The following is a 25169-nucleotide window of genomic DNA, read 5'->3' as shown; positions in this document are numbered from 1 at the left end:
CAGGGAGAGGGGGAAGAAGGCACCCCAGTGAGCAGGGAGCCAGATGGCCACTAGGTCCTGGGGTCCTAGGATCCCAGGACGCTGGGATCATGACCTGAGCTGAAGGCAGATGCTTTACCGACTGAGCCACCCAGGTGTCCCCAGAGTATTTTTTTTTCATTAGTAGTTTATTTTTTGATAAAGTTTCTTTAAAAAATTTTTTTACTTGACTAGATTAATAGCTTTTAAAAAAAAAGATAGGTTAAACTTATCCTTAGCTACTGACCAGAAAAAACAGATATTTGAGTGAAAATGTGAAGACACTGGACAGCAGAGGAGAGGCAGGCGACAGGGATGCAGAAAAACAAATTTGTGGGATCAGCAGTGACTGGCTTGTGCTAATGCCTTTTTCACTTGGCCCTTTTACTAAATGGGGCAGTTGTTTTGTAGACTCTCCTCTGGAATTATTGTGTAGTAATTTTCAAATTTTATAAGTTATGTGAGAAACATACTAAATGATAGAATTTATGTGTAGTTTAGGAAAATCCGCCTTTGAATCTTTTTTTTTTCCTTAAGTAAATTCTACCCCCTACATGGGGCTCAAAATCATGACCCTGAGATCAAGAGTCACATGCTCCCCCAGTGGAGCCCGTCAGTTGCCTCCTTCTTTTGAAACTTTTAATGAAAATGTTTCTGTGAAATTTTCTGTCAGGGGCACTTGGGTGGCTCAGTCATTAAGCCTCTGCCTTCGGGTCATGATCCCAGGGTCCTGGGATCAAAACCTGCATCAAGGCCCGGATCCCATTGGGCTCCCTGCTCAGCAGGAAACCTGCTTCTCCCTCTCCCACTCCCCCTGCTTGTGCTCCCTCTCTGTCTCTTTCTCTCTGTCAAATAAATAAAATCTTTAAACAAACAAAAATTTCCTGTCAAAGCAATAAATAGCAAGTAATTTAGCAATTTTAAGTTAAAAATGTCTTCCCATTCACCTTCGGACTCTGGTGTTTGGTGATCTTTCTTGTTTGTGATTTAAACTATCTTTCCATTCCTCCTTTCTCTCCAGTTGTCTGTGTTTCATCATATCAAACATCAATTTCTTAACTGTATCTTTGTCTTCTCAACCTGTCTCAGCGTCCTCTTTCCACTCTTACCTTCTTACTCACACCCTTTGCTCCCAAGTAGAGTTTTTCCTACTTTGTAATTTGTAATTACTTTCTTGTAATTTGTAATTTTGTAAATTTGTAATGACTTTCTTGCCCAGTGACCTGCCCGCTACCTTCAGGCAGCCCCCTGAGCCCAAAACACCCCCCTACCATCACCTGACCCTCCCTCCCTCCCATCTTCTTGCACTGTTGCCTGAGTGAAGGTCACCCTAATCCACTGTAGACTCCCCACTAATTCCAATCCACTCTATATAGTGAGCTTTACTCTCCCACTGCATTCCTTCTTTCCACATCTATGTTTATACAATGCCTGCTACTTGAAAAATGCCAGCCCCTCCCAGAGAAAAACAGAGCTACCACCATGTTCTTCATGTTGACTTATCAGACAGTCAGTATCAAATCTGGAGTATTTGTGGGCAGAGCCTATTAATCCATGTGTTGACATTGAGTCAGAGTAATATTAACAACAACAACAATTAGGCTGCAAAAAAGAAAAAATACCAAGGCCAAACATGTAAATCTTTCCTCTTCCTGTGATTCTCCATGAAAGAAACATAGGTAGAGACATAGGGTATTCTTCAGAGGAAAGGCTGACACTTGGTTCCAGGTATAATATTTAGCATGAGTAACTCTAAATGAGACAACATCAAGCAAAGGAATTTTAATTTTTCTTTCAAAAGAGAGCAAATGTTTGGAGTAGCATAGAATTATTTGACATGCATACAGAAATGCCTGTGTGTCTTACAGTGTACCAGTTTATGTAATTGAAGGGAAGGAAAGGTGAGACTTGCAGGTTGTTTTTTGTTTGTTTGTTTTTAATAAAGATTTTATTTATTTATTTAGAGAGAGAAAGCACAAGCAGGGGGACCTGAAGGCAGAGGGAGAAGCACGTTCCCCACAGAGCAGGGAGCCCAGTGTGGGACTCGATCCCAGGACCTTGGGATCATGACCCCAGCCAAAGGCAGATGCTTAACCACTGAACCACCCAGGCATCCTGTTTTTTGTTGTTTTTAAGTGAATATGCTCTTTTAAAAGAGTGTTTTCATAATACCACTAGTTTAATAACAATTTAAAATTATTTAAAGAAAGTTTGCAAATTTGATAATTTTTAAGATTAGCAACTGGGAAAACATTTAATATGTCATTCAATGAAAGGAAAAAGAAAGGCCTACAAGGGGCACCTGGCAGGCTCAGTCGGAGGAGCATGTGACTCTTGATCCCAGGGTCGTGAGTTAGAGCCCCACATTGGGGGTAGAGATTACTTAAATAAATAATATTTTTTTAAAAGGCCGACAAAATTACATCTATAATTTTCTTTTTTAATTATGAAGAAGAATTAGAAGGAAACTTTCGCAAGAAATTAAAATAATTAATGTGTTTGGGTTCTATAATTATAGGCGATTTTTCTCCTTTGGTCTTACTTCATTTCCCTTATTGTTATTGTAGGATGTTATTTATGCAATTAATAAAATACAGTGATGGGAAAGAAACCTTGGGATTTATAATTTATGGTGACTCTCGAGACTTCTCTTACTTCTGGCAAAGCCTGTGCCCTTGCTATTTCCAATGCTTGATCTTAACCTCCCAGCAAGCCTGAGAAGGTGGGAATGGAATGGAGATCAGTGGGTCTCCTACCTTGGCACCTGAAGTCAGCATACAGTTAATACTGCAGAATGTACTTTCAGAGCCATGATGCTCCAGGACTGTGGTATTTGTAAATGCCTCAAAACACCACCCCTTCCTGACAATTTGGAAAGCAGAACAGCAGAGAGCTCAAGAGCACCTGTGGACTTTACTGTCCGGTAGGCCTGAGTTTGAATCCCAGTCTTGTTAGAACTTGGGCATAATACTTAACTTCTTTGGGCTTATGTTTATCTATGTATAAAATGCGAAAATAATGAAATCTATCTCAGAGTCATAATGAGGATTAATAGGGTAAATCTAAGCAAGACTGTTCAGTGAATACATAATAAATGTACCTATTTTTATCCTTCTTGGCTCTCCTGACATCTACTTTGGAGCTTTGCTGGGCATATTTTCTGGGTATCCCCCTTTAATCAATCAATCAATCAATCAATTAATTAGTTTATTTTGCATCCATAGATGAGGTAAGAGTTTTCAGCTCAGTTTCCTTTTGTTGTGCTAATGGGAAATCTGCTGCCTGGGGATCCTCTGCTCCTTCTATGTCATTTACTAAAGTAACCTTCTCCTTTTACTTTACAGATATATGTAATTGACAGTGCAGACAGAAAAAGATTTGAAGAGACGGGTCAGGTAAATAATTCTTCTGTTGAGATATTTTCCAAATAACTGGGTATTCATTAATCTACCTTGTAAATGTATGAGAACGAGGGAGGAATTTTTTGTTTAACCTTTGCAGTTTAAACAAACCAGTCATTCTGGCAAGCAAGCAAAAATACTAGTTGCAAAAAAAAGTAAAAAATAAAGGTTGCCTGAAAGAAAATTAGTTGAGAGTCCTTTAAACTATTTTTTGATTACAGCCTTTTAGTTTTAGTCAAATTAAATAAATAAGATATAAGCAAATGGAACTTACCACCATGCCCAAAAACTCTCCAGGTCTCTTCCCAGGCCACTTAGAAATGAACCCAGAGGAACAATTCACTTGTCATTTCTATGTACATTTTTCAGTAGCAGCTTAATTGATTCAGGGGTACCTCTGACAAATTTGAAGGGATGGGAGGAAATATGCAAGCCAAGACTAAGTTGCCCTTGTTTCCAAGCCAAGAGAGAGATAGACTTTGAACCCAAATATGGCTTCACATGCAAAGTACGAGTCAACATGAATACATGGTGAGATTCGTGTACACAATTTTAAAAAGAGAAGCAGTGGGCATCGACATTTTACCCAGATGGAGTATACTGATAAGAAGCAAGGAGTAGAATGACCTCTTTAGAGAAGTGTGCAGAGTCCTTGGCCTGTGTCCTAAACTACCACAGGTGGCATTCTTCCTAAACTTCCAAGGTAGCATCCCCATGTTTATGTTCCCTTTTCCTGAAAATTAGTTTGAGAACTCCTTTCCATACCTTGATGATTTTTCATATCATCACTCATGTGAAGCAATGCTAAACATGAGCTTAGAGGTAAAGGGTGTTATAGGATGACCTGCCTCTTGAACCACCCAGTTCCCTGTGACAGCTCAAGGGTCCTAAGTAGCTCAAATGTGAGTTTAACAGGGAAGAGGTGAGTCCTCGTAGGTAAATATACACCCTCTCTTATGCTTGTTGCAAACAGAATCAACATACAGTTAAGACCCCAACCAACAACCAAAACATCAGACATATTGCCAGACGAACTAAGGTAGTTATCTCAGGATGTGAGTTTGATGAAGTGCAGTGCACACGCATGCAGGCTTTGAAGGTAGGGATTGATGAAGCAGCATTATAATCTCCAAAGTCACTGTCATTTTCGGTTTAAAATGTGTGTGCGCGCGCATGCATTTAAAGTCGTTTGCAGATATCCTTGAGTATGTTTTAAATCTCCATCCACAACTTGTGTTCTCCTTTGAGCATTGTTTCTCAAAGTATGATCTCTGAATCCATAGCAGAGCCACTTGCAGAGTGTGTTGAAATGCAGATTCCTAGGCCCTACCTCAGACTTTCCACAGTCAGCATCTCTGGGGTAGGCCCAGGAATCTGCCAGGGAATTCTTCCCCAGACTCAAGTCTGAGAACCATTGCCCTTAGAAGTTGCTAGTTGATCAGCTTAACACTTCTGTTTTTTTTTCTAGTTAGAAGTACATGGTTAAATATCATAGATTTCATCCTTCCCTTCCCATCCATTCCCAAAATGATCCAGGAACTAGCTGAATTACTGGAGGAAGAAAAACTAAGTTGTGTGCCAGTGCTCATCTTTGCTAACAAGCAGGATTTGCTCACGGCAGCCCCTGCCTCCGAAATCGCAGAAGGACTAAACTTGCACACCATCCGCGACCGCGTCTGGCAGATCCAGTCCTGCTCAGCTCTCACAGGAGAGGGCGTTCAGGTGAGATTACCAGAAGGCTTGGTTACCTGGCAACATGGCTCCCAACCAGCGTAGTCTGTCTCATTGGTTGAACTGAGCTAGGTAGAAAAAGATACGAAACAAATAGCCTTTGACTGGCAGATGAACGGCTCCAGGATGTGAAGGGCATGGAGGAGTTTGGTTCTTTTTTACTTAGCAACCAATCTGATAATCATTAACTATTCCAGGAAAGCCACAGATAAACCACCCCACATGAGGGGCAAACTACCCCATTGGGTAGGAGGTCAGAACAGAAGACCTTCAAAGATGCTTTCTAACTAGGATTCTTTGATGATTGGGTTGGGGGTTTTGTGTTGTGTCTACTATTACGGATGCTAAATACTTGTGCTCCCAAGGTAACAGCCGACAACAATCATGCACACCAGTTATCCTAGAAGTGTTTTCATTTTTCTCCTGGCCAACTCCCCTGCCCTCAGGGCTGGTGTCTCTTTCCTGCTGCTTCAGGTTGGTTTCCCACTGGGAGGCTTCTGCTGAAAGAAAGCCCCATGCTTTATACCAGGGAGCTATAAACCGGAAGAGCAGTCTCCCCCTTCATTTGATATTAATTTAGGGCAGAAAATGGTTGTACCCCAGCTACCTGAGAGCCTGCATCCTCAAAGAGTGAGAAACAGTTTCAGCTCTGATGCTTCCCACCAAGCAGCCTCAGACCAGTCGACAGGGCGACTTCTTTATTCCGGAGCCCCAGCATGCCGACATGCCTCAATTTAAACATCTGGTGTACCTGCCAGGGAAGTGCCACAGTGCTGTGAGAACCAGACAGTACTGCTCTAAAATGCTGTGGGGGGATTAACAACATCTGAAGAAACGGAATCTTCCCCCATTGCCATATGGCATGTGTCACAACAGCACGGCCAGCTTGCTTTTCTCTCAACTTCGTTCGTTGTGATTTGATTCTTCATTTTTGTCCTGCAGCCTCTTTCCATTTCCCTTCTAATGCTCTTCTTCCCCGTCTCCTAAGACATTTGACATTGATTGGTCTTAAAACTGCCTGACTGCTTTTATCTCAATCAAATAATCACTTCCAAGAATTATCTCAGTTGTTCCATCTGTTTGCTGCTTTGGCTTTTTTTCTTTTTTGTTACACGAACCGCTGGAGCCGGCTTCTCTGCCGGGCCTCTAGATCAGAGGGCAGACCCGTCCACACTGGCCAAGCGCCTCCTCCTCCAGACTCCTCGATCGATACCTGCGCCCTTGGAAGCTCTCTGTGCGTGTGTGTGTGTGTGTGTGTGTGTGTGTGTGTGTGTGTGGTGGTGGCTCTCAGGTAGCCAGAGAGGCCCTCGGCTGTGTCCCCAGGACAGATGCCAGAGCTCTGTGGGCCTCTGTGAGGTTTCGTCTTGGGAGGGGGCAGGCGTTCAGTATTACGTATTTCCTTCCGTCCTAGACTCTGGCTATAAAAGTTATATATTCTCATTATGAATCATGTACAAGTATATAAAACTAAAAACTGAAAAGTTCTTTCCTTTCCCCTAATCCCACTTGATAAAGGAACTGATCGCACTAATAGTTCTTTTTTTTTCTTCTCAAGCCTCTTCTATAAAATTGCAATCACATATGTGATTATATTTCTACCAGGTTTCAAATTAACTGCATTTTTTCAGCTTAATTTACAAGCTGGTCCAAAGAGCATACCACAACCCAGCATGTTTTTGATGGGTAAAATCTGATCATTTCATTTAGCTTCTCACTTCAAAAAAAGAAACCCAAGTTTTGCCTAAGGCAGTTCCCTGGATTGTGCATAAAATGGTATTCATGAGGCCTGAGGTTATTTTGGTGTGGAGGCGGCCCAGGAAAGGATAATAGCTTTCTTGTGTTTGTACAAACTACTTCAGGAAGAGGATTCTGCCTCTCTAAACGGTTTAGAACACAAATATAGAAAGTAGAGAACAGGGGTGCCTGGTTGGCTCAGTTGGTAGAGTGTGCGACTCTTGATCTTGGGGTTGTGAGTTTGAGCCCCATGTTGGGTGTATAACTTAAAAATTAAAAAAAAAAAAAAAGGAAAATAGAAAACTCCTGAGAAAATGGGAATTGACAGCTCTGTAATCTTCCCTGGGCCAGAGTGTTGAAAGGAAAAAAAAAAGCAAAGCTAGAATTAACAGTGAGGCTCTTGTTTTCTTCAGCCAGCCTTAGGGATGTCAAAAGGAGGGCTAGAGTTATCTAGAATCAGTATTTAGAGTATTGGCATTCAAGGCAAGGGTGCTTCTTCAAAGGAGCCTGGAGCTTGGGAGGGAGCACTCCTGTCTGCCCAGCCCCCACTCTCCCACTGCCCCACTCGAGTCAGGCAGAGATTAGGAGGGTAGAGAGCTCTGTGTTGGTGGCTGTGTCAACCACCATAGAAGTGGAGTTCTCTTTAACTCACAGGATCTTTATGCCAAAAAAGAGGCAGTGAGCTATCAGACTGAGGTTGGGGGGTAGGCAAGGGAGGGCTTTAAAATCAACCAGTTTGAATCAAAGTGAGATGTCATGTGTGCTTTGATTTTGTGCAGAAAGTTCTTCTCAAATCAGGGACCTTCAGCAACCAGGTTCACAGGAAATTATATCAAGAGAGATACAACAAAGAACTGTGAACAAGAAAAATAATGATTTTATATGGAGGAGAAATAGTTTGAAGGTCACTTAATTAGTTTAGTAGATAGTACCATGGTGTATAGAATTGGGTAGTTAAGACTGGGATTTCAAGGTTAATGAGATTAGATTATGGTTAATAGAATGATATAAATTTAGAGAATTTAACCATTATTTGAAATGGGTTATTTAATAAAAATGTTAATTAAGAAGGGAAGCTGCTGTCTATTGTCCTTTAATAGTAACCTTTGGGGACTGGAGAAAGGTCGGGGAGTTTTCTGTGGAAATGCTTTTTCGTTGTGAGGCACTGATTGACCATGTCCCTCCCTCAGGTAGTGCCTCTGACCTCAGCTCCTGCCCACTCAGTCAGTTTCTTGCTTTTCACTTTAAAAAGAGTCACTTGGAATTCTTTTCCTGCACTGCTTAGTTCAAGTGCAGGCCTTTAATGATTCTGATTAATTAAGGCTTTAAGTATTCCTCAAAATGAAAGACGTCACTAGAAAAATGTCCCTAAGATCACTTTCAGGCATGGATACTGTGTAATAATTATTAAAATTCCCTTATTCCTATTTCATCCTCCCACTTTTCCACCCACTACCCCCTGAAAGCTGGTCAGTAATGGGTGAACCTACCAAAATGACCAGACATTAAATGGGTCAAGTAACATCTGGCACCACAGCTCTAATGACCCTGAAAGAAAACATACCAAGGTTTTTTAAAAAGACCTGGGATTTCTGTTACAGTTTCAGGTGTTCAAAGACAGTGTCCCTACTTACACTGTGTCTGAGCATATGTGTTTCAGCTAAATGCATTTGTCAGCTTGTCTCATACCAATAAGTCACCCCCTCAGGTGGGCGGGCCAAGCTGCAGCCTCGGATCCCCTGGATGGTGAGCTAAACCCTCTGGCCTGATAGGGCAGCTACATCCCTTCTCCTCAGCGGAGTAGCTTCAACTTGAACATGATTAGAGATTATGAAAGTTAGTGATTCCTGGGAGTGATTGGAGGTTCTTGTTCTGCCTAGTATTCTGAAGGCAAATAAATATGTGCGGTCCACGTGTGGTTCAACAGCCCCTGCTCTGGGTCTGGAAGTGGACTTCTGAGGGCTTCGGGAGCATTCAGAACAGGTCTTTCTTTGCCTCATTGATGGTGACGAGGAGGCCAGGCCGTCAGGTGATTAAAGCAGGTTTTCACGGGAAACCGTCAAGAGCAGAGCATAGGTAAATGGCACTAGAAGCTAAAGGAGAACATCAGTCTTGGAAACTCTGTCCTGCTAGAGGCCATAATCCAGAGGAGTGATCAGAAGAGATTCAGTTATGTCAAGGAGCTGAATGCAGAGAGGAGAAACTAAAATATGTCTGGGATGGGAAACCTGCAGCCCCCGCGGCCAGACTGCCTTACACACATGGGGGCAGCCGTCCTCCGGGCCCTTGGGGCTAGGCCCTGCCCCCGTGCACAGCATTGAGCTGCAGGACTCTCATCTTTCCCCTGTGTGTCTAGAAAATGGTGAACAAAGGATCTGGCTTAGAGCAAGAGAAAGGTAGAGGAACCAGTCCCTCTTCCCCTGGAACCCCGAAGCACGGCTCCCTTCTGCTCGTGTAGTTTCAGGTGGTTGAGGATATCCCCTCTCTACAATGCTGTGTGTGTTTAATTAAAATTATACTGAATTAGAATTGCCTTTCAAAGCAGAGGTCAGCAGTTTCAGCCTGGCCTCTAGCCTCAGTCGTAACAGGCCTGCCCACACCAGTAGCTGTGAGCACACAGGTTTCCCTGCGGACTGCTCTCCATGCCATCCGCTTGACGCTCCCCTTCTCTCCTGCCGCTCTCCCACATTCCCGATCTGCCTTCTCCGAACAGTAGTGAGCTGGCTCACAGTCCTCTCGCCGACATAGAAAGGACCAGCGGCAACCGCAGCCCCGCCTGACGCGGGAGCTGGCTTCCAAGCACTTTGCACATGGCCACGGAACACTCTCCAGCCAAGCTTCTGGGTTTTGTTTCTTTTTTTCCTTGATCTAGGGGACTTTCCCTTAATAAGCCCACAGAATTTCAATATTTTAAAAAACGACATTTACCACTCCTTTCTAAGGCCTGACGTCAGTTATTTTTGACTCCAAGTGTACATGGAACTGCTTATCTACAAGTCAGACCTTAGGGTTATTTTTAAATTTTCAAAGCTCTCTATAGGTCAAGAAAGCAAACTCGGAACATGTGATTGTGCTACCTCTCTGGTGCAGTACCTTTGTCACCAGAAAAAATATTAATAGTGTGCAGTGTTTTACGTAGGCTGCATCCTGCTGCTCCCTGACTCTTGGGGCCCCGTGACACGACGGGATAGGCTGTGATGCTCAGCAGGGGTCGGAGCGCCTTGTCATCTTAAAGCAATTACTGATACAACCGAGTAGTCCTCATGACGTTAAAAACCAGGCCCACCCAACCGTGGCTACTACTGCTTCCTTCCAACCATCAGGCAGTGATGGATGCCTGGTAGAAAGAACAAGGTCAAAGGAGCAGTGCAGTCAGAAGCCACTCTTCCCATAGAAAGGGGCATCGTGGGGCACCTGGGTGGCTCAGTCGGTTTAGTGTCTGCCTTCAGCTCAGGTCATGATCCCAGGGTCCTGGGATGGAGTCCTGCATCAGGCTCCCTGCTCAGTGGGGAGCCTGCTTCTCCTTCTCCTGCCCGCCCCCACCCCCAGCTTGTGCTTGTTCTCTCTCTCTCTCAAATAAATAAATAAAATTTTTAAAAAAAGAAAGGGGCATCGCACCTTCAGTCTTGGAGCGTAGGGGTCCAGGACTCCTCCATTTCCACCCAGATGGTTAGGGGCAGCCTTGTATTTTTTCCAGTGTTTATCATAGGAAATAATATCATGACATGGTAAAATGTCAAATTTTTTTCCTTTCCATGACGCTCAACAAAGCTCAGTATTTGAGGTTCGAGGACTCTCTTTAGTCTCTATGATTGAACTGAAGCTAATCAAGTCAAGTTGGGTTTCCGCAAGGTTGGTCAGGAGGAGGTGCGGGGGAGCACCACCCATGCCCTAAGACTGTCATCCCGCAACGAAGATCCAACGTGCAGAAATTTGGTCAAACCAGTTTTTAACAATAAAGGTTCAACCATTAAGCAAACCTGTGAGTCCATTTCCTTTTCTGGAGGCAGAGCAGTAACCCGCTTCAAGTAGACAATCCCCTTTCCTCAGTTATCTGTTTTTTTAAAACAAGGCCTCGCCAAATTCAGGCAAGGGCAGTGGGGTGCAATGGGTGCACTTGCATAGACACGCGAGCAGAAGGTCCATGTCTTGTTCTGAGTGAGAAGCGGCCGCTGCAGGCTGAGGTCTGGCAGGTAGTTACTATGTAAAGTAAACATGCGGGCTTCCACAGGCAGCCCGGGGGTCTTGAGAGTTACGTGACCAAAACCGGCCCGCGACACCTTCTGAGTGGCAGCAGAGCCATGCGGGGTGCTTGGCTGGGTCCCTTCAGTGTCATGGCCCCGCGTCAGCGGGAAGCCATAAGGACAAAGAACCTGGATTTCTCCCTTTCCCAGCTTCGGGGTGATTCCCACCTTGTCGAAGCTTGGGGCCTTCACTGCAGAGTGGGGCCGGCGAGACGGCATGGGTGCTGGAGCTCTGGCCTGTGCTCACGGCCGGCCTCTGCCTGCCACGATTCCGTGTCCCCATTCCTCCTCCCGACTGTGGAAACCGTAATAGTCCCTACCTCACAGCGTTGTTACGAGGATTCATCTCAAAGACAGAAATTTAGTGTCTGCTGTAGGTCAGATACCGTGATTCCATGCTCGGTTCTGTAAACACCACCTCAGGCCGTCCGACACATACCCTCCTCTCAGGGCTCATGGACACCACCACTGTCTTTCCCTTCCAGTGGTCGGCTTGGCACAGCTTGGCCCTGCTTCGACTGAGGAGGCATCGTCCCCGGTAACTATGGCCTCCCCAGCACCGCTCACCTCCGGCTCAGGTTCTCCTCTGGATAATGACAGCAAAGGGACCGTTCCCCAACCTCCAGACACTTCAGACCAGGGCAGCCTCCGAGAGCCAGAGCAGCCCCGGGGCTCCGTCCCTATTAAACCTCCCCCTCGCTTCCCACACTCCAGGTTACAGGTGGCAACTGTGGAGGCCCCAGGGCCCGCAGGTCGGCTGGTGGGGACCGACCTCTGAGCGCCCTCTGTTGGCAAGACTGTGGCTGGAAGGGCTTTGCCGCCCCCCGCCCGCAGACATCTGGAAGACACCGACTCGCAGCAGGGCTCCCTGGTTTCCATCCCCTCTGCCTCCATAACAGATACCCAGGAAGAAGCTGCCCCTCACCCTCCACATTCTGCCTTGGGTTCCTGCAGCTGAGTAAATATTTTTCCTATCTCTTTGACTGCATTCATGTTCAGTTACATATAATAAAAGAACCCCCCATAATCCTCCATAAAATAAGAGGAAAAAATTGCCACTCGTATAGTGTGGGAACACAGTTCTTGCTTCTCTGAGAAGATGATGTGATAAAATGTGCAAGTCTCTTTAGAGGAGAAAATATTGAGGTGCACACCTTTGACAGCGTTTGTCCGGGTTCCTGAAGGTGGAAAGTGCTGTGCAAGCGCTGAGCTGTTGAGCTTCGAAGGCATAGAAAAGATGTTATCTTATTCATCCCTCTTTTATTTGTAAAATCTTTTTTGTCTCCTGGCAGGTGATCATTTTTTTTTTCCTGGAAACCAATTAGCTACTAAAATTAAACATGCTTCTCTTTAAATTAATCCTTTTCATAAAACGGTCTTAAAATTGGCCTCAGCTTTTCACAGTAAGTAGCTGACCCAGTTGTAACTGGAGACGCACTTGGAGTCCACCTTTCTCCCACCTCGGCCTCCCCCCACCCTTGCCCCCACTGTTGCCAGGTGCTGTCCACCTCCAGGCTTTGGGCGGTGGCCAGCCATGTCTTGGCAAACGCCCTGAGGTCTGCCCTGGGACAGCCAATGGATTATCTGGTTCTCCTGCCCAAGTGCTCTGATGGCAACTGGCAGAGTTTTAATCACTGTAAATTCAGGTTATGGTCAGATTAGCCAGGAGATAGGATGCCTGCTGCTTGTTTTGCAGTGATGTATTGTTTATGGGATTAATGCTCCGAACGGCCAAGGGTGTCAGCTGATATTTATTACTTTAAGCTGTCTCAGCTGTTCAGGTTCAACTGTTAGCTCCATGGTCACAGGAAATGCGGGCTCTGCATGTCATGTATGCCCTGCGATGTGCAAATGTGACCGGGACCTCAGCAGAGTATGTGTCACAGATGCAGAGGAAGGGGGTTCGTTGCAGTGTCCTCCTTTGATTTTGCTCTGGGCTTCTGAGGGAACTCCGCACAGCCCTGAAGGTCGGAGAGACTCTGGGGAAAGGGAGAGCATTCAGGGATGGCTCCAGAGGGGGTTGAAAAGGAGGTCATCTCTGGCAGGCCTCGCATCCATGAGAAATCACGCGGCCTGCCAGGTGGCTGTAGGCATTGTGTGGTCTTTACCCCTGTCCCTCTCCAGCCTTCTAAGAGAGGACACTTTCAAGGTCACTGTGCCTTTAAGGGAACCTTCTCCCTGGTCCCTGGGCTTGGTAGTGCTTAAAGCTGCAAGAATCAGGCCGGCCCTTTGAAACCTCCGTGTGTAGTGCCGCCGCGCAAAGAGAAGTAAGTGTGCATTGCCCCAGTGTGTGTCCAGTAACACACTGCAGCCGGTTTGTTTTTCCGAAAAAATTTAATTTAACCCAAGTGTACACTGTCACACTGTAAACACACTGGGGCACCAGAAGGCTGGCTTATTGAATTTAATGCCCTGGCAAAGGTCAGCTTTCAGAAAAAGCCAAAAATGGCTGGAATCTCTGATAGCTCTTCAATCAGGCCTTGGATCCAGGCAGATGTGTTTATTTTTTCAGAGGGAGTTCCTGAGGATCCATCTCAAGTTCAGACACTGGGCACTCCCCCTCCCACCTCCCTCCCGTGCTCTCAGAGGTCCCCCTTCTCCTCCCCAGGAGGCCACTGTCTCTAGTCACCCAGGTGGGCCCCTGGGGCAAGTAAACTCCCTGGAGCTCAAGGTTGGGGAAGGGAGAACCCGGGACACCCCCCCCTAACTCCCTGCCTGGGTTTGAGTGTGTGGTGCCTTTCTTACAACTAACATTGCCTTTCTCTGCCCATTTCCCTCAAAGGACGGCATGAACTGGGTCTGCAAAAATGTCAATGCAAAGAAGAAATAAAATCTAGCCTAACGGAGAGACGCAGGAGCTGCGGGAGCTGAATTCTGTCCTGAAAAACACTAATTTGCTGCTTTTTGACCAAATGTTTTTCCATCTGTGTGCAGCTACAGCTGTTTGAAGAGAGGGAACAACACAGTTTAAAAAGAATCCCCATTCCAGCAGTAGATTTAACTGATCTCTGAGGTTCAGTATCATTTTTCAAATAAAGGAATTATATTATTTCGTCTGCATAATTGAAATAGTATTAAATGTCTCAAAGCACATGATTAGAAAATGAGATCTTTTAAATGAGCAAGAGATTACATTGCAGTTTAGACAATTCCAATGGGCTTTTTTCTTTCAGAAAAAAAAAAAAAGAAAGAAAGGAAAAGAGGAAGAAGCAGCTTATGCTGCATTCATTTATTTCCTGACCTGTCCCTTACATTCCTCCCTACCCCTGCACCCATGGCTCTGAAACCACAGACAGTGTTTGCTGGTGCTGGGCAGTGATTTTCACCATCACCAAGCTAGGGTGGGAAGCGGCTGGTGGGGGGAGGGGAGGGATAGCAGATGATTAAACCATCTTGTCATGCAGGTAGGAGACTGTGTATGTAATCCTCACCCTTTGGGGAGCGGGGGAAAAAAAACCTTTCTTGCAAACAAGCCACCACAGAAACATACCTCATCCCCACCCCCCTACCCCGCTGGCCAGCCACACAGGGAAGCAAATTCTTATGACTTTTGACTGTAATGACATCTGGAATGTAAGGAGAGGTGGGAGGTTTAATTCCAGAAAAATTACAAGGTCCTTAAAAAGCCCTCACATGGAGGGCTCAGGCTAGCGTAAACAGGCTTTCTCCAGTTCAGTGAAGCAGTGAGCCTCCGACTCTGAGATTAGCTGGCTTCTCCATGGCCGTCCTATAGAAGGGATTTCTAAAGCTCAAAGAATTCTGTTTAAATGATCACAATAGGCCGCTGCTATCAGATTTTAAAAATAAATGCGGCTTTACCATGAACCTGCTCCACTGAGAAAAGGCTGGCAGATCGATTTTTAGATCAATTTTTACAGTGCTGGCAACTCGGTGGTGTGGGATGCTCGCGGGTGGAGAGGGTTTGCTGCTGGGCCAGGCCCCGGGGAGCCAGAGTCACCTCAGCCGCTGCTGTCCTCTGCCTCGGCGCAGCAAAACGGGCCTCTGAGGGCGGAGAGGAGAAGAAGGGCAAAAAGAGCGTGTCTCCCTGAGCCGGAGGAGCTGCCCGCTCCCGCGTCGGTGCAGACCGCCCTAGCAACCCTGGGCTCCTGAACTGAGCTCTGCTCTGGTGCCGGAGCTCCGGGGTTTTCAGAGTGTGCGTGAGACTGTTTGGGGGTTAGGGGGTACCAGGAGGCCAGCCGCCTTCTCATCCTGAGAGGTGGCCCTTCCCAAACCCACGGGGGCATTGGAGCAGACCAAAGCAGCCACTCCAATCCCGGGGCCCTCGGGCCCCAGCTTTTTTTTTTTGGACGAAGTTGTGCAGCCGAGGCTGGGCATGGCCAGCTTCAAAGACGGTCTGGGGTGAAAGTCATTCACAACGCCAGAGTCGGAAAAGGTGCCCTGGGGTTGCTGTGGACAGACCAGTAAGGACTTGCAAAACAAAAGAGGGTGAGGTTTTTTAAACCACTGGGCTGGTCGCTCGCTGCAGCCTCCTGGCCTGGCTTCTCTGTCTCGCCCAGGTGCCTCGCTGGCTTCAAACGGAGGCAAAACAGACCGATAAGGAACCAGAAATCCCTCTTCTGTCAGGCTGGAAACGCGGCTCTAGTGCTGGAAGACGGTTTCCCCCTCCGGAGAGAGCACCAGGGGTGTTACCTGAGGGGCAAAACGCCTGCTTTGAGGTCTGCAGTTTGGAACGCTGTGACATGGAACTTTGGCTCGGGCCATGCGTGGTCTGTGAAATATTTTTGTTCTTTCGCCACCAACTCAGGGAACTGTTTGAAAGAGCCCTCCCAAGGCCTCGGCCAGCCCTTAGAAGCCACTTGCCCTCCTCTGATAACAGCCTCTGCGAACGCTCAGATTGGCCTTTCAGCTCAAGACAGAGCCATTGCGGATGTCGCCAGCTTTCATCTGCCTTCCGAGCCCTGATGAAGCCTCCAGGGGCTCGTGGGGGAGATGAGCGAAGCCTGAAAACTGCGGAGTTTGAAAGCTCCCGTTTGTGAAAAACAAAACGCCTCTAAAGTCCTCTCTCCCTCCCAGCCCCACCCCACCGCTGTGGCCGGGACCAGAAGATGGAATTTGAAGCCAGAGCGGGGACACCCGGCCTGGCGTCCCCCCCCCCGCCCGGCCCCGCGCCCGAGGCACGGGCCCCCTCCCCGGCCGCGACCGCCCCGGCGCGGCTCCCGGCGGCTGGCTACCGCGCCCCGCGCCGCACACCCTTTCCCCTTCACTCTCCCGTGGTTACTATGGAAACAAGGGTGTCATTGATGTGGGCTGAGCCGGGGAACATGTCGGCGCACAGCTGAAAGTCAGCGATTGTGCCGGCGGTAGAAATGTGCCCGGGTGGAAGAAGTCCGCTGCTCCCGAAACTGCTGGAAGGACGCGGTCCTGCCCCCTCCCTCCCTCCCAACTCCACTTCTCGCTCTCCTGGCTTTTGACAAAATTTCTTTATTCCCCTCTGGGCTAAAGCGGCGGCTATTTTTGTGCCACTCGGTGCCCCACCCTCCCTGTCGGCCGCTCCTGATCCGGCCTGGCCTGGAGGGTGACACTATGTCACCCTCGCCAGGACGCGTCCCTTGATTCCCGTCAGAGTTTGCTTTGATTTCTCTTTCCTTCTCAGGGGCCAGTTCTGACTTCCTTTTATTTTTAGCTCTGCACTCCATGTGGTGGCAGGGTTCAGTCGGATCCATCGAAAGGTTCTTTTTTTATAGTCCCTTTTGAAAATGATAATCAAAGGAAGGGACGTGGTATTTGGTCATGTGGAAAATTCAATGTATAATTTAGACGTCTGTCAAAAATCTGACAAATAAAATGTAGCTGAAACGAAGGCAGCCCGGAATGTGTTGTGTTCTTTGCCAGAGCTGGGAAGGGGCCTCGACTGTGTTTGTCCTTTCAGAGGTTAGCATTCCTCAAGGTGCTCCTTTCAGAAGAATGCCAACACCACCACCAACGATAAAAACAAGGCTTTATGAAGCCCCTGCTACACAGTGGGCGCCTTACGTCCAGTACTGGGCAGCATGCGTCCCACTTTGCAGACGGGAAGACTGAGGCACTGGCCTGGGTTAAGGAGTTTGCCCAACCTCACAGAACCTTCAGTGCAGGAGGGGGCTGGAGCCTTGGGTCTGCATGCTGTAGCAAGCTGTCACCTCTGCGGGACAAAGACAGTCATGGCCCATTTCCCAGCAGTCTTAACCTACACCCCCCCCCTCCAAGTCCACACCAGCATTGTTGCACTGGGGTTCCTTGTCCCGGGTGTTGGGTGTTCCCTGTCCTCACTGCAGCACAACCATAGATTTTGTACCATCTTTTGCACGGACGGGAAAAAGGGACAAGACATCGGGAAAGGCCTGGCAAGGACACTTGGAATTACCTGGTACCTAATACTGCGTCTTCCTTTTAGAGAGAGTTCAGAGAGGGAAACAGACTTGCCCAAAGTTACACAGTAGGGGACAGAGCAGGCCTGCATTTGGGGTTCTGCCCCTGGAGCAGGAAAGCATGTATTCCCCTTGGGCAGCCTCCCTTGAGCAGCCTAGCTACACACCAGAATGGCTGGTCCCAAGGGCCCGCCTTTAAAGGCAAGCTGTTGGCAGAAAAGAGGGGTGCTCGAGGCAGGAGGAGAGAGGTCTAGGTTTGCCAGATAAATGACAGGACTTTCAGCTAAACTTGAATTTCAGATAAACAAAGAATTGTTTTTAATACAAGTATATTCCATGCAATATTAGCGACATACTTCTAATACTCAAAAAAATTCTTCATCTGGAATTCAAATTCAAAAACTGGCCTTCTCAGTTTTTTGTTTGTGTTGTTTTGCTCAATCTCACAACTCCATCTGGAACACCTTGCTCAATAAAGGGACAGTGAGGTACAATTAAAAAGTCTGTTCGCTGGAGTCAGAGAGGCCTGGGGTTCAATCCTTGCCCATTCTAAATCAACTCTGTGATCTTGGGCAAGTTACTCTCTTGGAGTCCTGCTTCTCCACCTTTGAAATGGGATTAAAATGGTAGGGAGATTTAAAAGAGAAAGAATGTAAATAAAGTACTTAGACCTAGGGCAACAGCTAGCACAAAGTAGGGACACTCAGGGGGCCTGAATGGCTCAGTCGGATAAGTGTCCGCCTTCGGCTCAGGTCATGGTCCCAGGGTTTTGGGATTGAGCCCCGCATCGGGCTCCCCACTTGGAGGAAAGCCTGCTTCTCCTTCTGCCTGCTGTTCCCCTGCCTGTGCTCTCTCTCTGTCAAATAAATAAATAAAAATCTTAAAAAAAAAAAAAAAAAAGCAGGGACACTCTGTGCCTCAGTTTCTTATCTGTAAAGTGAGGTAACATCACCCAGCTCTCCAGAGGACTGGAGGCAGCTATGTGTGTCCCGTGTAGAGCAGGTGCTCAATCATTGGCAGCTTTTATAATAACTGGCAGAAATTCTCGAGTCCAGACCTTCCCAGGCCCCCAAGACCTCTGCCTTCCCTCCTCCCTTCCCATGTGGCTCTGGAACTTTCAAGGCAACAAGCAAGCGGCCAACAGTCTCCTGAAGGTGCTGGCAGCCCCCTTCTCTCTGGGGCTCTCTGGGCCACCCCAGCCACACCTCTTGCAATTAGATTTGTGAGTGGGAACAGGCTCTTGTCAGAGGCTCCTGATTGGCTCCAGGCAAAAACACAGTTTAGCACTCAGTCAAGCTGCATTTTAGGGCCTCTGTCTCTCTCTCCCCCCTCTCCCCTCTTAATTGCAATCTGTTCAGTAATTTCCTTTTCCAACACTGCAGAGCACAGGGAAACTGCAGCACCGGGAGTTGGGAGGAAGGAGGGGAGAGAGCTCCTGCTCCCTGCAGGGAATCTACCGGCCCAGCACCGTGACACGTGTGTGTGTGTGTGCGCGCATGTGCGCCCAGAACCAGACACATGCATGTGCATGTGGACATATGGCCACCGACCAGGCCCCTACAGCCAGACCAGGGAAGTTGTCAGGGGGCACTCACTTATGCTGGGTACTTCACAGCTATTATCTTCTTTAATCCTTGCGACAACACCCTTAACTGTAGGGCTCACAGAACTTGAGTCACCCGCTCAAGATCATGCCAGAAGAGCAGGGCAGAACCAAATTTGCACCCAGGCTGGGCCCCAAGTGCACACCATGACACAGGTGTTCCTCGCTTTCCGAAAGGTCACATTTCGCCACTTCGCTGTTACGAAAGACCTACATTAGTACCTGTTTTCAGTAACCGAAAGAAATCTGAAAAGGATTTTCACTTTTGCAAAAAAAGCCATTACCATACTAGCATAGGTCTTGCATAAAAGCAAAGTGGCGTAACGCGAACTTTCGGAAAGCAGGGTCTACTCTGCTTTACACCGTTTCTGCTTGTGAAAGGCATCATTGGAAAGCTCTACTTTCAGACAGCAGGGGAAGAGGGGCCTGTACCTTTTCACCTTCTGGTTTCTGCGCTCAGAAAAGATGCTAAGGAAGCCTCCTGCACAAAGGAGCACGGGGAGGTTTCCTTCCCCAGAGTGACTAGCAGCGTCCCAGGGACAAGAAGACTTTGCTAAAGAAATAAAATATTAATGACAGAATTGCAGAGATCAAGCTAAGTCAAGGAGAGGCAGAGTTTATGGGAGAACCTACTGGAATACCTGAAGCTGGAAGCTACGAGGGCTGGGGGCGGCTTTGCTAAGCAAACAGCTAGCCCTGTTAGTCAATCGCCGACTAGATCCTTCCAGTAACCCTACAAAATAGGTATTCCCGCCCTTATTTCCTAGTTGGGGAAACCAAGGCTCTCAAAGGTAGGTCACTTGCCTAGGATCACACAGCTAGAAAATGGCTTGTCTGGGATTCTGACTGACTGGAAAGGCCATTTTTCTCCTGGATGTGCCCTTGACTAGATGCAGGGCTGTGACCTGCTGGGAGCTGTGGTGGGGCGAGTCTCCAGGAAACAGGGAGGTGGGTGAGAGGCCTACCTTCCTCTTTGTCACCCCCCTCTTTGGGATGCACAGGCCCGAGGTGGCGGCTGTGCTGGAGGCCACGGGCAGAGGGGGCCCGGGGCCTGGTCCCACCCTGACAACAGAGAAAGACGCTGGCGAGGCTATCGCTCCTTGGGCCCTGGCCTGGCATCACCTGCCTCTCCATTCTCACCTGGGCTCAGCAGCCCCCGCCCAGTGCCCTGGCCCGAAATGGAAGAGAGGGAGCACTGTCTCCCTCCTCAAACTACCAGCGGGAGGAAGGAAGGGCAGCCTGCCCACAGAAGCACATGGACACTGCCTGCCCATGGTCTTTCTTTGCCTGGTTAGCAGAATGCGTGTTCCCGAGACTGGACAGGCCTGTCACCTGGGCCACTGCTGACTCATATGGGAGAGGATGGCCCACGTCAGGGTGCAAGGCTTGGCACTAGCTGAGAGTCCCTCTGCTGGGTGCACTTGTGTAGGGCACAGGCGGCTCTGCTGTACTCGGTGGCCGGGCCTATTACACCAGCCAGAACCCCTCCCCAGGCCTGGCTTTCAACTCGGGCCCCTGAACCTAGTCCCCAGTCCCAACTGGTCAGCCTGCAGCCCAACAGCCTCCCTTCCTCAGCCTTTCTCATTTCCAAGAGGTGGAATCGTTCAAAATCCTGCTGGCATGCCACCCCCGCACCCCTTGGATTCAGTCTGGGGGCACAGGACAAGCCTGATCCGGGCTTTCCGTATGAATGTGGCTCCTCTGGGGCCTCCAGATGACAGGGCCAGAGCACTTTTCCTGCCTGGATGCCACAGATGGCTTGGGAAGAGAAAGAGATAAGGAGCTTTGGTTCGTAAGCAACAGCCCATCTTGGGGTGGGGGTGGGGGGACACACAACCCAGCCCAACTCTCCCCTCAATTCACCCGGATCCTGGGGGTTCACCCTGACTCCCTGGGCCCCTTTCCCACCCTGGGACCTCCAGATCTACCAGAGCAGGGAGTTGGGAGGAAGAAAGAGGGAGGAAGGGGAATTCGGGGGCTGGGATGCTGCTCCAGGCAGGAGGAGGTGTCCGCACAGCTGCAGGCAGCCCCCCCACCCCCAGTCTGTGAATGGGCACATCACCCCCTCCTGCCCGCCTGCCACCACTCCTGAAACAGTTGCTCCTAATGAACGCAAAGCAGGCAGGGCAGCTGTGAGCATTCTCCATATGCATGGGGGGTGGGTATTTAGCCTCCCGTCCCACCCCACCCTGCAGCTGCTGCCACCCCCCATGCCAGGAGGCCGAGTGGGCACGAGCACCCAGGCTGCTCCGGGGCCCTGGGCCTCCTCTCCTTCCAGCCCTCCCTCCCCAGCCCACGCCCACAGCCTTCACTTGACCCATTTTGGAGGCAGAAGTTTGTGTGTGTGTTTGAGAGAGAGAGAGCGAGCGAGCACGCACATCATTTCCCCAGTTGGTGCTTTTGATTTCCTCTGAAGTATCTTGATTGCGGACGTACAATGGCATCTTGCTGCCAGTGCTCCCTCAGCAGCTTCTGGCTCAGCGCCGCCTCCTCCCCGGGGCCCGGGGTTTTCTGCTGACTCCAGGGCCCAGGGCCGGCTGGCGGGGAAGGAGAAGGCCTCATCCGGGCTTCCATTCTTAGCTGAGCGGTAGAACCTGGAGGCCCTTCCTGTCCTTGGGTGGGGGCCAGCCTGCACCCTGCAGCCCTATCTACTCTTTCCCTTGGACCTCCCTCTGCCTCCTGGGTGGCCATCTTGTCCCCTGCCTCCTGGCCCTCGCCCCCTTAGTGTTCAGAGCCATTGTTCTAAAACACAGTTCCCCTGCTCAGATGTCTTCAGGGGCCTGTGGCTCTGCGACTCAAGGCCCAACTGTTTATCCTGTCATTCAAGAGCCCTCTGATCTGATTCCAAACCTTTTTTTATAGATCTGTTAATCGTGGCCTCTCACGCAGACCCTGAGCTTCACAAGAGCTATGCTCGATGTCCCCCAACCTAACCCCCCGCAATTTTATTTCCCCACCTGTGCTCATAGTCACCTCCTCCCTGGAGTGTCTGCCCCTCTTTTGTGCTTTTCTTACTCCTCTTTTAGGGCACGATTCAAGTCTCATATGCCCAGGAAGATGCACTGGTACCCTCTAGCCCACAGGGCTCCCTACGAAACTCCTAGAGCCCTGAAACCCTCAGCATTTGGCATCCATCCATCCAACCATTCATTCATTGGTTCATTCATTCAGCAAATTATCTCTTGAGCAGAGGCAAAGCACTTATAATACTTCATGCCCTGGCCCCCTTCCCTCATTCCTTTTTTACTTCATTACTCACTGCTTTGCCCCTCACTCCTTCCAGTCACGCACACCCCCTTGCCTTTCCTGAAACAAGCATCAAGTGCCTCTGGTCTTTGCGCTTGTTTCCTCTGCCTGAAACACTGTTGTTTCAAATAGCCTGAGGCCTTGCCTCCTCACACTCTGAAAAAAAATTTTTTAAGATTTTATTTATTTATTTATTTGACAGAGAGCACAAACGGGGGGAGGGGCAGAGGGAGAGAGAGAAGCAGACTCCCCACTGAACAAAGAGCCCCACATGGGCCTCAATCCCTGGACCCTGGGATCATGACCTGAGCCTAACACAGACGCTTAACTGACTGAGCCACCCAGGCGCCCACATTCTGAAATATCTGCTCAATGTCACCTTCTCAGTAAAACCATGCGCAACCATCTCCCTATATAAAACTCCCATGCCCCCCTACCTTTCTGGCATGTCCTACCCCCTCACCCTGCTTTACCTGCCTTCACGGTACTTATCACCAACTCACATTTATTGATTTATTGTTTGTAATCTGTCCATTCCCCATCCAAGTTATCAGCTCCAAGAGGGCAGAGAGTTTGTCTGTTTTGTTAACTGACGTATCCCCAACACTGGAACAGCACCCAGAATTAGAAGGACCTCAATAATTATTTGTTGAATGAATAAATGAGTGAATGAATGAAACAGGCAATGTTCTAGGCTCTGAAAAATCAAAGACGACTAATATTTCTCATCCTCCAGGGACTCACAGGCTAGTTGGACAGGTAAGCTCTGCAGCATGTAACCTGACATGTAAACCACAATAGTTGGAATACCGTGTGAGAGTCCTAAGTGCATGGGAGTGTGGTCGGCGCACGAGAACAGAAGCATCGTGAGAGCTATCAATGCCCCGAAGTGGACGGTGCCAGCCACAAACCTGGCACTTCACGTGCCTCATTTCATTTCTCCTCACACCTTCCTGGAGAGGGTAGGGAGGGGCACACGGCAGAGGCAGAACTCTGAGTCTAGGTGTACAATCCAGACAGAGGGCTCAGCAGAGCCACCAGGGCACAGAGCCACCTGGGCTGCTGGAGGACTGACTCTAAGCCTATGATCTGATAGATGGAGCTTGGCTTGTTGCAGCTGCTGGAGATGGCATTTGGTGTGGCTGGAGAGTCCCTGTCTGTTAGGTCCTAGTTGCCCATTTCGCATCCGAACCTCCTCCCTACTCAGTGCCCTGTAGCAGACACAGATGTGGAGAGTGTCTAATGACAACATCCAATTCACAACCAGGCAGCCAAACATCCGTATGTCACATGACTCACTGCCGTTTTTTTTCCCCTGGTGGACCAGAAGTCCACACCATCCTCAACACTCAGGTCTCAGATACCAGCTCCTGCAATTCACTCTTGACCTGCAATTTTGAGATGTTGCCTGTGCCAGCACTAACACCCCGTCCTACAAGCTGTTGAAAACTGCCACACACCACCCCATACATCTCCCTCCTCTTGCCTTAATGTAAATAATGAAAAATAATCTATGGCACTGAGCAGATGGGTTCTTTCTCAAGAAAGACCCGATTATTGAAGATCTAGTGCAAGGGGAAGTCATAAATATCCCAGTTTGCTGCAGTTGAGAGGAATTAACCACACAGCAATTAAAGAAAACTGGTTGCCCATGGAGGAAACATGCAGACTTCCAGTGCAGAGCTCAGGGGTAAGCTTCCTGCCAGGGACAGGGGATTTTAGGGAAGAAGGCCTGGGCTCTTGAAGGCTTCTCTCACTCAGAGGGTGTGATTCCCATATACCATAGAGAATACGGTAGAGATCAAAGCTCCATCCACCAGATTTCTATTTGTTATCTGTAAGAGCTTTCTTTCCCTGTGGAAGCAGCGTCTTGCAGAATCCAAGCAGAGTGACTGCATCTTGCTCTGGAAGGGAAGAGAGTCTTTGGCAAGGGTAGAGTGTTGGAGGAAGAGAGAAGCTGCCAGAAGAAGGTGATATTCTTGAGGCCAGCCCAACTCCTGCTTCAGATCTGTAACCTCTCGCCTGATGAGCCCCCAACCCTGGCTGCCTCTGCCCCACTCTCTGGTCTGTCTCATTTCCTTCAGCTTCCATGGACATTTCTGGGATCTTATCTCTGAATCCCAGGGTCTTGTCCAAAGTATAGGGAAGGGGTAATCTAAGAGTGTTGTCAATTTCCTTCCTTGCCCCTTAACTCAAAGAAACAGGACTCAGAGGGCTCTAGAACCAGCACAAGGACCCCAGGTTCTAGAGACCACTGTTTCTAAGGCACCTCCACAGGAGAGTTTTCCAAACTCATACAGGGAGACCCTCACTGTTAAAGAGGGGCTCAAATGTGGTGGGGTCTGTCCAGGGACACCCAGGAATCAATTTTCTACCTCCCTTTACCTGGCAGCCCCAGTAGGGTCAACATCCGCCCCCCAGCCCTTCCTTTGTAGGCCTAGATCACGACATATCCTAGACCCTCCATCCACCCACCCTGAATTTACAGGACGCAGAGGCGGGGGTAGGGAATCCCCCAGGGGGCCAGGCTCGATCTTGAGAGTGTGCCTAGGTTCTCCCCCACCCTCAGATGGGAGAAATTGAAGGCGTCTGAGAAGGTGGCATGGTGACAACGACAGGGCCTTGAGTGGGTGGGTGTGAACAGGAATGGAGGAACCCAGAAGCGAGCTTAGAAGGTGGGGTCTCGCCTCGGGAAAGGGGCCCGGGGCGCTGACTCAGCGGCGACTCCCGCAGGGTGCTCCCAGCTGCCCCACCGCCCGCCCCGCCCGCAAGGCGCCCTTTGAAGCCGGGAGGGGGCTTTGATCTGGGGTCTGCCCCTCTCAGG

At 48.8% G+C, this 25169-nt stretch overlaps 1 protein-coding gene across 1 annotated transcript in view; it reads left to right on the top strand.

Annotated features, from left to right (window-relative positions):
• Positions 1–14191, top strand: part of ARL3 (ADP ribosylation factor like GTPase 3) — a 37959-nt gene extending 23768 nt beyond the window's left edge. Inside the window, exons 4-6 of the mRNA XM_002913889.4 lie at positions 3363–3413; positions 4956–5141; positions 13911–14191. Coding sequence (XP_002913935.1) covers positions 3363–3413; positions 4956–5141; positions 13911–13958 — 285 coding nt within the window. The 3' untranslated portion in view covers positions 13959–14191. The remainder of the gene's footprint in view (positions 1–3362; positions 3414–4955; positions 5142–13910) is intronic.
• The last annotated feature ends 10978 nt before the right edge of the window (positions 14192–25169 follow it).

This window comes from Ailuropoda melanoleuca, chromosome 6 (genome assembly GCF_002007445.2).
Source record: "Ailuropoda melanoleuca isolate Jingjing chromosome 6, ASM200744v2, whole genome shotgun sequence".
Taxonomy (NCBI): domain Eukaryota; kingdom Metazoa; phylum Chordata; class Mammalia; order Carnivora; family Ursidae; genus Ailuropoda; species Ailuropoda melanoleuca.
This window is presented reverse-complemented; position numbering and strand designations above follow the sequence as displayed.